The sequence below is a fragment of the Nycticebus coucang genome, chromosome 3, assembly GCF_027406575.1.
Source record: "Nycticebus coucang isolate mNycCou1 chromosome 3, mNycCou1.pri, whole genome shotgun sequence".
NCBI lineage: Eukaryota > Metazoa > Chordata > Mammalia > Primates > Lorisidae > Nycticebus > Nycticebus coucang.
This window is the reverse complement of record NC_069782.1, coordinates 72,213,204-72,224,932: the sequence shown is the minus strand read 5'-3', so window position 1 is coordinate 72,224,932 and position 11,729 is coordinate 72,213,204. Positions and strand designations below refer to the sequence as shown.

Genomic DNA, 11,729 nt, shown 5'->3' with positions numbered 1-11,729 from the left:
CCCTCGGTATATGGGGCCGGCGCCCTACTCACTGAGCCACATGTGCCGCCCAGACTGTGTGGCTTTTAGCAACACTGGAACTGAGCCCTGTGTATTGTCCACATTTGCTCCTGTACTCCATGGTTGCTTTGGTTGCTACTATTAGCAGAGCAGACAGAGGCCCAACAGGTAGGATTTGGCCCAAGTCACCTGCCTCCAAAGCCTGCATTCTGTCCATGAGCCATTCCATACCTCCCTGCCCTCTGATACTTACTTCTTCAACCCTTTGCTCATGAACTTTTGTTGTCCATACTGGGGAGAGGCCTCAGCCCCTGGCATGGCCCCCATGACCCCTCTTCCCTGCATTCAGGGGGACAGTCCAGGGCCTGAAAGCCTTTGCAGAAAAGGGGGTGGTCTCAAGAGGGACTCTGTCCAACCTGGGCCTTGATAGATATTAAGGACCTGCAAGTTATGGCCAGGGAATGAGGAGGAGAGAGGCCTGAAATGGCAGGGACAGAAGTGTGAATTTTAGTGTGCCCATTTACTCAGCCATTCTTTTTTTTTTAAGACAGAGTCTCACTATGTTGCCCTTGGTAGCCATGGTGTCACAGCTCACAGCAACTTCAAACTCTTGGGCTTAAGCAATTCTGTTGCCTCTGCCTCCCAAGTAGCTGGGACTACAGGCGCCCATCACAATACCCGGCTGGTTTTTGTTTCTGTTTTTTGGTTTTTTTAGAGACAGAGTCTTATTCTCACACTCTAGGTAGAGTGCCATGGCGTCATGGCTAACAGCAGCCTCCAGCTCTTGGGCTTAGGTGATTCTCTTGCTTCAGCCTCCCCAGTAGCCGGGACTACAGGCGCCCACCACAATGCCTGGCTATTTTTTTGTTGCAGTTTGGCCGGGGCTGGGTTCAAACCCGTCACCCTTGTTATATGGGGCTGGGGCCCTACTCACTGAGCCACAGGTGCTGCCACTGGCAATTTTTTTGTTGTAGTTGGCATTTTTGTTTGGCAGGCCAGGGCTGGGTTCAAACCTGCCAGCCCTAGTGTATGTGGCTGGTATCCTAGCCACTAAGCTACAGGTGCTGAGCCATATTCAGCCATTCTATCTTCAGTGGTCTGGACAAGGTGGGACAGGGAGAGCATCCAGGATAAGTGGCACTGCAGTTGTCCAGAAGGCACCAGAGGCCTTTGGAAGGTGGCAAAGGGTATTCCTGGCTCCTGGCACAGTGTGTACAAATATGTGCTGGCTGGACAGTACGTGGCATGTTTGAAAAACAGCCGGCATGGATTGTTTTTCTTTCATACCAAAACATTTAGCAATGCCTCAAGTGTACCTGGCCTTGAACAGTGATTCAGCCTGGCATTTCCCTCGAGGGATAGCTCCCATGGGCTGCCAGTTGGAAGTGAGCACCACAAAAGGAGCTTTGTATGTATGTGAGCTAATTTCCGGAGCTCTAAACAGGGTGACCCACACATGTCCCCATCTTGTGTCATCTTCATGGGACAACCTCCCAAGGTCTGAAGGAGGTGCCATTATTATTCCAATTTTCTGGATGAGCAAACTGAGGAACAGAGAGGGGGAAGTCATGTTCGAGGCCACACAGGAAGAAAGGGGCAGGCTAGAGTCATTGTCCCCATCACAGAGCTTACCCAGTAGCATATATGTCAATGGGCCACCACAAGGTGATTAATTGGCTTCCAATTTCTTTTTCTTTTTTCTTTTGAGACAGAATCTCAAAAAAGAATCTCTCTACCGTGGGTAGAGTGCTATGGTGTCACAGCTCACAGCAACCTCAAACTCTTGGGCTTATGCGATTTTCTTGCCTCAGCCTCCCAAGTAGCTGGGACTACAGGTGCCTGCCACAACACCCAGCTATTTTTTTGTTGCAGTTGTCATTGTTTTAGCTGGCCCGGCCAGGTTCAAACCTGCCAGCCTCAGTCTATGTGGCCGTCACCCTACCCACTGAGCTATGGGCATTGCCCTGGCTTCCAATTTCTTTTTTTTTCTTTAGAGACAGAGTCTTACTTTGTTGTCCTTGGTAGAGTGCTGTGTGTCACAGCTCACAGCAACCCAGCTCTTGGGCTTAGCAGATTCTCTGGCCTCAGCCTCCGGAGTAGCTGGGACTATAGGCACTCACCACAATGCCCAGCTATGTTTTGTTGCAGTTTGGTCAGGGCCAGATTTGAACCTGCCACCCTCAGTATATGGGGCTGGCGCTCTACTCACTGAGCCACAGGCATTGCCCCCCCCCCTTTTTTTTGAGACAGAGTCTTACTATGTCGCCCTCAGTAGAGTTCTGTGGTGTCACAGCTTATAGCAACCTCAAACTCTTGGGTTTAAATGATTCTTTTGCCTCAGCCTCCCAAATGACTGGAACTACCCGCCACAATGCCCAGCTATTTTTGTTGTTGTTGTTACAGTTGTCGTTTAGCTGGCCCAGGCTGGGTTTGAACCCGCCAGCCTTGGTGCATGTGGCCAGTGCCCTGACCACTGTGCTATGGGTGCCAAGCCACAGCTTCCAATTTCTTAGATGACCTGGTTCTTAGAGACATTTGGAGAGCCTGCCAATGCCTGATGATTCTTTCCTTATTATTCTTGGGGTCCCATTGAGAGTCACTGGGAATCAAACATAAAGTGGAGAAATACTTGTTGCCAAGTAGTCCAGCTCATGCTTACCTCTCCAAATCATCCCTTCTCTTTACCTTTCCAGGCCTCTGTTTCCTTATCTGGCAGATGGCTCCAAACCACTATATCCACTTTAATGGGCACCTGAGTTATCAAAAGCTTATAGCATATTAAGTGCTCAATTTTGGGTAACTTACTACTGTTTCCTGTTTCCCAGGTGAATCCACAGAGGCCCAGAGAGACCTAAAGTCACATGGCAAGCTGGTTGTCCATCAAAGCTGGCTTCTCCCATGTGGTCCTCCACTGGGCAGCCTAGCTCACTCTCCCATCCTATTACCATAGACCTTCTGAGCCCCAACTGTCTTTTTCTGCCCTCTGTGACCCTCCTGAGCACTACAACCCTGCCAGCTCCAGCATTTATTGGCCCAGCCTCCTTGATCAACAGCTGGGCACAGACAGTGGGCAGATGGACCAGCGTGTCTGGGCAAGCAGTAGCATACTCCCTATAGAATAGACTGATCTCAGGTGAAGGATGGAAGATCCACATCTTCAGCCCTGAGTTCAGACAACCTGGAGTTGTGATCTCAGTGGTAGTGTGTAAGACTTTGCCTCAGTTTAATCTATAAAATGGGCCAATAGCTGACTATTTTATTTTAGAGATGGGTTTCACTCTCGCTCAGGCTGGTCTTGAACTCCTGAGCTTAGATCCACCAGCCTCAGCCTCCAGAGTGCTAGGATTATAGGCGTGAGCCATGGCACCTGGCCTCCAGCCTCAGCTTTCAATAAACCCATAAACCTGTATGTAAAAGGAGAGATTGACAAAATGGCATGGTTCCTATTAAAAAGTTTGATAGTTCTTCAAAAGGTTAAATGTAGAATTATCACATGACCCAGTAATTCCACTCCTGGGAATATAGTGAGTCTTCACTTAACTTCATTTATAGGTTTTTGGAAACCACAACTTTTAAATGAAACAATGTATAACTATTCCCAGCTCTAAAGTTAAATACCGAAATAAATGTGAGCAATACATACGTTTAAGTGGCTCAGTGAGTAGGGCGCCGGCCCCACATGCCGAGGGTGGCTGGTTCAAACCCAGCCCCGGCCAAACTGCAACAAAAAAATAGCCGGGCGTTGTGGCGGGTGCCTGTAGTCCCAGCTGCTCAGGAGGCTGAGGCAGGAGAATCGCGGAAGCCCAGGAGTTGGAGGTTGCTGTGAGCCGTGTGACGCCACGGCACTCTACCGGAGGGCGGTACAGTGAGACTCTGTCTCTACAAAAAAAAAAAAAAAAAAAGATTTATAAAGAAGTAAGATAAAGGGCTGGGCTTGGTGGCTCATGCCTATAATCCTAGCACTCTGGGAGGCTGAGGTAGGTAGACTGCCTGAGCTCACATGTTCGAGAGCAGCATGAGCCAGAGTGAGACCTCGTCTCTAAAAAACAGCTGGGCATTGTGGTGGGTGCCTGTAGTCCCAGCTACTTGGGAGGCTAAGGCATGAGAATTGCTTGAGCTCAAGAGTTTGTGGGTTGTGGGGCGGCTCCTGTGGCTCAGTCGGTAGGGCGCCGGCCCCATATACCGAGGGTGGCGGGTTCAAACCCAGCCCAGGCTGAACTGCAACCAAAAAATAGCTGGGCGTTGTGGCGGGTGCCTGTAGTCCCAGCTACTCGGGAGGCTGAGGCAAGAGAATCACTTAAGCCCAGGAGTTGGAGGTTGCTATGAGCTGTGTGATGCCATGGCACTCTACTGAGGGCCATAAAGTGAGACTCTGTCTCTACAAAAAAAAAAAAAAAAAGAGTTTGTGGTTGCTGTGAGCTATGATGCCATAGCACTCTACCGAGGGCGACAAAATAAAACTGTCTCAAAAAAAAAAATGGTGGCGCCTGTGGCTCAAAGGGGTAGGGCGCCAGCCCTGTATGCCGGAGGTGGCGGGTTCAAACTCAGCCCCGGTCAGAAACTGTAAAAAAAAAAAAAGGGTGGCGCCTGTGGCTCAGTGAGTAGGGCGTCGGCCCCATATGCCGAGGGTGGCGGGTTCAAACCCAGCCCCGGCCAAACTGCAACAAAAAAAACAAAAATAGCCGGGTGTTGTGGCGGGCGCCTGTAGTCCCAGCTACTCGGGAGGCTGAGGCAAGAGAATCGCGTAAGCCCAAGAGCTAGAGGTTGCTGTGAGCCGTGTGACGCCACGGCGCTCTACCAAGGGCGGTACAGTGAGACTCTGTCTCTACAAAAAAAAAAAAAAAAAAAAAAAGATTGGTGGCAACCGTAGCACAGTGGTTAAGGTGCCCGGCCACATGAACGGATGGTGGCAGGGTTGATCCTGGTCTGGGCCAGCTAAATCACAATGACAACTGCAATGACAACAACAACAACAAAACAGAAGAAGATAATTATTCACTCTAATTACAGTTTAGGGTTGAGGGTGACCCAAACCTATCCTGGTTGTTCAGAGTGAAAGGCAGGAACCAATCACCATCCCATGGCACGTGTATATTCACACACACCCACAGTCAGTCACTCACACTGGGATCATTTAGACACAATCACTTAACCTAACATGCACATCTTTGGGATGTGGGAAGAAACCAGAATATCAGGAGAAAAAAAACCACACAGTTATGGGAAGAACATGTCAACTCCACACAGGCAGTGGCCCTTGGCAGCAACTGATTTTTTCCCACATCAGCATTATAATGAAACATTATTTGAGGATCTGTTGTATATCCAAAAGAAGAGAAAACCTCCATCTATACAAAAACTTGTATTATACATGAATGTTTGCAGAGTTACTAATTTGTAATAGTGAAAAAGTGGAAGCAACCCAAATGTCCATGAATAGGTAAGTGTATAAACAAACTGTGGTATTAAATATATACAATGGAATATTATTCAGCCATCTAAAGGAATATAGCACTAGTAACATGTTAACAACTTTGATGAACTTTGAAAACATACTGGGCAGGCCTGGCAAGTGGCAGGCTAGTGGCTCACACCTATAAACCCTAGCACTCTGGGAGACCAAGGTGGGTGGATTGTCTAAGCGCAGGAATTCCAGAGCAGCCTGAGCCAGAGTAAGACTCGGTCTCTAAATGTAGTTTGGAGTTGTGGCACGCACCTATAGTCCCAGCTACTCACAGGAGGCTGAGGCAAGAGGAATGCTTGAGCCCAGGACTTTGAGGTTGCTGTAAGCTTTAAGCTGTGAGCTTTCTGACTCTGCCTCAGAAAAAGAAAAAAACAGAAAAGAAAATATACTGGGCCAGCTGGTGGCCATACTCAGGCCTGTAATCCTACCACTCTGGGAGGCTGAAGTGGGTGGGTTGCCTGAGCTTAGGAGTTGGAAACCAGTCTGAGCAAGAGCAAGACCCCCGTTTCTACTAAAATTAGAAAAACTACCCAGGCACACGCCTGTATTCTCAGCTATGGGTAGGGTGGTGGGGGTGGGAGGGATATGGCAAGAGATCACTTGAGCTTAGAAGTTTGAGGTTGCAGTTAGGCCAAGGCGCTCTAGCTTGGGGAAACAGAATGCGATTCTGTCTCAACCTCCCCTCCCCCAAGACCCCAGAGAACAATATACTGAGTGGAAAAGCCAATCACAAAAGGCTACATGGTGTATGATCCCATTTATATGTAATATCCAGATCAGGCAAATCCCCAGAGACAAGAAGCAGATTAGTGGTTCCCAGGGGATGGAGGCGGGGAATAGGAAGTGACTGCTTAATGGAATTGGATCTCCTTCAGGGGTGATGAGAATGTTCTGGAAATGGTGGTAATGGCTACATAGGATTAGTAAATGCCACTAAAAAGTACTAGTTAAGTAGACTAATTTTACATGTAAATTATAACGCAGAAAAAGTTGTTTTATAGAAAATGGGGCTGGACTCCATCATAACTCAGGGTCTATGGGCATGTGTGATTTTATTCTGTTAAAGGTCCAACTCATATAGGCAAAGTTTACGGGCTCCTCCCTCAACCGCTTCTCCAGCAGGCCCGCAGCAGAATCCCATCGCTCACCTTAAGGGCAGTCTGCTCCGCCCAACCCAGCGTCCAACGCGCGCATCGTTTACATAGCCACGCCCACCAACTCGGCCGGCGGCGAACCCAGCTCCTACGTGTTTTGCGCCGGCCCCGCCAGCTCCTCGCGCTCACTGCGGCTCTCAGCTGGAGCCAAAGACCGAAGGCACCAAGAGATCTCCTAAATAATGTAATGCATCACGTCAGCGGCCGGTGGGCGGGGCTGCGACGTGCCCGGCTGAGTCAGGATTATGTATAATACATATAGAGGCGGGGCCTGGAAAGGTGCGCGTGTCGAGGCGGAGTTCGCACACGGAAGCGGCCGCCTCTAGGGTCTGGAGAGGTGGAGCCATCTGTGCCTTATGAATATGTAGAAATTGGGGGATATATGGTGCACCTAGGCGGGCCCTCCAGGGGCGTGACCACTCTCATCTCATGAATAATATAGCACATTGGCCAGCTTCGTACGGACCACTGTGGGCTTTGTAGGATTCGCAGGGGGCGTGGTCACTAGCGTCTTATGAATAATGCAGCACGTCATCAGTCGGAGGGGCGTGGCGTGGCTGGCGCGCCGGCGCTGGAGTCGGGAAGGGGGGGGCGGGGGAGCGATGGTCGCAAGATGGCGGCGCTGAAGGAGGCTCGGAGCTACGGGCTGTCGTGCGGGCGGGTGAGCGACGGCAGCAAGGTGTCTGTATTCCACGTGAAGCTCACCGACAGTGCCCTGAGGGCTTTCGAGAACTACCGTGCCAACCAGGTGAGCAGCGCGGGGCCCGGTGCGGTCGTCGGGACGCGGGCTGGCCTCGCGACTCTTCGTCGTGGCGCCCGGGGGCGCGGGGTTCGGTTGTTGCTCTAAGCTGGCTGGGCGCGGGCTGGGCGGCCGTCCTGTCTGGAGTGTGGGGAACCACCTTCTTTTTCGGCACCTGGAGGCGGCACAGGCGGGCGGCTCGGGGCTCCCGAGGGGCCCATGCTTGCGCCTCTGGCCAGGGAGGGCGTCAGTGCTGGCATCTACAGACGTCCGGGGCCTTTTGGCCCATTACGCACCTGTGCAGGAACTGGTGTGAGCATTTGGTGATGGGAGCGTGTGTGTGTGTGGGGGGGGGGGCGGTGGGCAGCGCTGTCCGGGCACGATGGGGTTGGCGGGGGCAAGTTTGGAGTTTCTCTCTCTGGGTCCCTGGAAGGGCAGTTTGTGGAGTTGACAGTTACTGCCCTCCTGGAAAGAAGCTTTTCTGTCTAGGCATTTGACACTGATGTTGGGGCATCTGTAGGGGCCTGTTCCGTCCGGTGGGAGGCTGTGTCTGACAATTGGGAGCCGACTTCTATGCTTTCTAGTGACGCCCCTCAGGTTGGGCTCACTCTTGATTCTTGGAAAGGGGAGTTTGGGCAGAAACCGACAGCTTGTCCCCAGCTCTCTTCTCCCCCTCCTCCAGGTGACCCAGTCTCAGTGAACACCTTTGGAAAGTGGAATTCTTGAGGGGAGACTGCGATGTTTTCCTAAAGGCACATGTGGGGGTTCTCTGGCCATAGTAGGCACCTGAGAGGAAGCTCTGGTCACCACACCTGGGCCAATTTAGGCCCGTCCGGGGGAAGTTTGAAGCATTTCAGTTCTGACACCTGCCTGGGCAGGGGGAGGGGAGGCTGCTGTGCACCTTCTTTCCGGCTTGGTTTTGGAGCATCTGGGACCATGGTCAGAAACCTGCCTCTTCCCATTTCTGTTTGTGTCATGACACCCTCTCTCTGTGCTGGGACGGAAGTTGCAGATGCCCAGTGGTCTGGTCCTGAGGGGAAGTGGTTTGGGAATGTTTTAACTTTTTCTGAAAAGTGGGGACTTCATAGTTACAAGGTGGCTGGAGATGGGGATGCGTATGGTCTCAGGCTGAGGAGGCCCCACTCTCAGCATGTGTGTGTTTGTGTATACTGGGGATGTGGGGGGGGGGGGGGAACCACAGGCGGGTGAGAGAGACTAACTAGGAAGGAATGTGGCTTTCTTCCTGCCCTGGACTTGTTCGGCACCATTAGCTAAGCTGGGAATTTCTTTCCCTGTTTCGTTTCCATAGCTCTCCTGGAGCCCACCCCTCCCATGCTTCTTCCTACTTCTTTGGATAGTTTCCTTCCTGTCTTGGTGTCTCAGTTTTCCCTTTCATAGAATGCAGATTTCATCTTTTTTGGAAGAACAAGTTATCACTTTGTCAAAATGATCACCTAAGATGAGGCTAGAGCGCCCCTGCAGGTAAGGAGGAGGAGGTGGTGGTGGCAGCAGTACCAGCTGCCTAGTGACCAGCCTGAGCCTCCCTCCCTGGTGGGATTCTAGCCTTGAGTCATTTTCCCTGGGCGATGCTGCCTTATCCTGCAGGCTTTCCTAGAAACAGCTGGGGAAGAGCTCATGAGTCATGCAAATAAGATGGACTTGGTACCTGGTCACCACAGTCTTCTGTGCTTTGGGGATCAAGAGCCCCGCCTCTCTGATGCTGCCCTAGCTTGCTCCAAGGCCGGAAGACTTGCCTATGTGTCCACCTCATGCTGTCATGCTGCTATTTTTAATTTAGGGTGTTGGTTACATCCCCTCCACTAAGCTGGATCTTCCTCACGTAAAGGTGAAGATAACTGCAAACTGTTAAGCTCTTCACACTTGAAGCCCAGCTATGTATGGCGATGTGTTGACTAGTCAGAAGGGGCTCCTTTGAAGAACTTATCCCAGCCATCCAGAGCAACTGGATGGGTTAAATCTTGGGTGATCCGAACAATTTTTCCCAAAAGTTGTCTGGTAATTTAAGGGGCCTGGGAACTTTTTCTTTCTTTCTTTTTTTTTTTTTGTGACAGAGTCTCACTCTGTTGCCCAGGCTAGAGTGCCAGGGCATCAGTCTAGCTCATAGCAACCTCAGACTCCTGGGTTCAGGTGATCCTCCTGCCTCAGTCTCCTGAGTTGCTGGGACTACAGGTACCCACCACGATGCCCAGCTAATTTTTATTTATTTATTTAATTTTATTTTTTGAGACAGTCTCACTGTGTTGCCTTGGGTAGAGTGTCATGGTGTCATGATAGCTCACAGCAACCTCAAACCTCTTGAACTCAAGCAATCTTTTTGCCTCAGACTTCAGAGAAGCTTGGACTACAGGCATGGGCCTGAACATCCAGCTAATTTTTCTATTTTTAGTAGAGATGGGGTCTCAATTTGCTCAGGCTGGTCTTAAGTTCCTGAGTGCAGGCGATCCACCTGCCTTTGCCTCCAGAGTGCTAGGATTACAAGTGTGAGCCACCGTGCCAGACCTGCCCAGCTAATTTTTATTTATTTATTTATGTATTTATTTGTTTAGACAGAGTCTTACTTTGTCCGTCCTTGGTAGAGTGCCCTTGCATCAAAACTCACAGCAACCTCAAACTCTTGGGCTCTAGTGATCTTCTTGTCTCAGCTGCCAGAGTAGCTGGGACTACAGGTGCCCACCACAATGCCCAGCTTTTTTTTTTTTTTTTTTGAGACAGAGTCTTATATGTCACCCTTGGTAGAGTGCTGTGGCGTCATAGCTCATAGCAACATCAACTCTTGGGCCAAAGCAATTCTCTTAACTCAGCCTCCCAAGTATGGGTCTACAGGCACCTGTCACAATGCCCAACTATTTTTTGTTGTTGTTGCGGTTGTCATTGTTGTTTAGCTAGCCTGGGCTAGTTTCGAGCCCGCCAGCTTCAGTGTATGTGGCACGTGCCCTCCTCACTGAGCTACGGGCACCACCCAGTGCCCATCTATTTTTAGAGACAGGATCTCATTCTTGATCAGGCTAGTCTCGAACTCCTGAGCTCAGGAAATCTATTTGTCTTGGCCTCCCAGAGTGCTGGGATTACAGGTGTGAGCCACCAGGCCTGGCCTAATTTTTGTATTTTTAGCACAGATGGGGAATTGCTCTTGCTCAGGCTGGTCTGGAACTCCTGAGCTTTAAGGGATCCTCCCACCTCGGCCTCCCAGGGTGCTAGGATTACAGGCGTGAGCTACTGCACCCAGCCTGGCAACTTTTATATTTAATCTTGCCTGTTGGGCAGCATAGTGAACTGAGCTAAGGTTTTGGTGGTGGGCATGGGGAAGGTGGCTTGAAGAATTTGTGTGACTAGAGAAGTTTAATTGTTATTTTTATTATTTATTTATTTATTTTTTTTGATACAGAGCCTCAAGCTGTTGCCCTGGGTAGAGTGCTATGGCATCACAGCTCACAGCAACCTCCAACTCCTGGGCTCAAGCGAGTCTCCTGCCTCTGCCTCCCAAGTAGCTGGGACTACAGGCGCCCTCCACAATGCCCGGCTATTTTTTGGTTACAGCCATCATTGTTTTTTTTTTTTTTTTTTTTTGTAGAGACAGAGTCTCACTTTATCACCCTTGGTAGAGTGCCGTGGCGTCACACAGCTCACAGCAACCTCCAACTCCTAGGCTTAGGTGATTCTCTTGCCTCAGCCTCCCAAGTAGTTGGGATTACAGGCGCCCGCCACAACGCCCAGCTATTTTTTTGTTGCAGTTTGGCCGGGGCCGGGTTTGAACCCACCACCCTCGGCATGTGGGGCCGGCGCCCTACCCGCTGAGCCACAGGCGCCGCCCACAGCCATCATTGTTATTTGGCGGGCCCAGGCCGGATTCGAACCTGCCAGCTCAGGTGTATGTTGCTGGTGGCTTAGCTGCTCTGGCTAAGGCGCCGAGCCGGTTATTTATTTATTTTTTTAGAGTCTCACTTTGTTGCCCTTGATAGAGTGCCATGGCGTCATAGCTCACAGCAACCTCAAACTCTTAGGCTCAAGCGATTCTTTTTTTTTTTTTTTTTTTTTGGTTTTTGGCCGGGGCTAGGTTTGAACCTGCCACCTCCAGCATATGGGACCGGCGCCCTGCTCCTTGAGCTACAGGCGCCGCCTGGCTCAAGCGATTCTTTTGCCTGAGCCTCCTGAGTAGCCGAGACTACAGGCACAATGCCTGGCTATTTTTTGGTTGCAGTTGTCATTGTTGTTTAGCAGGCCCGGGCCGGGCTCAAACTTGCCACCTTTGGTGTATGTGACTGGCGCCCTACTCACTGAGCTCCTCCAAGCCATGGAGAGGGTTTTTATTTATACTTTTTGTGAAGAGGCTTGTACAAATTCAGCTGTGACA

General features: G+C 50.6%; 1 protein-coding gene across 1 annotated transcript in view; it reads left to right on the top strand.

Moving 5' to 3' along the window:
* The first annotated feature begins 7,175 nt into the window (after nucleotides 1–7,175).
* ELL (elongation factor for RNA polymerase II) overlaps nucleotides 7,176–11,729 on the top strand; it is an 85,985-nt gene continuing 81,431 nt past the window's right edge. Inside the window, exon 1 of the mRNA XM_053582331.1 lies at nucleotides 7,176–7,366. Within this exon, the coding sequence (XP_053438306.1) occupies nucleotides 7,232–7,366 (135 nt within the window). The 5' untranslated portion in view covers nucleotides 7,176–7,231. The remainder of the gene's footprint in view (nucleotides 7,367–11,729) is intronic.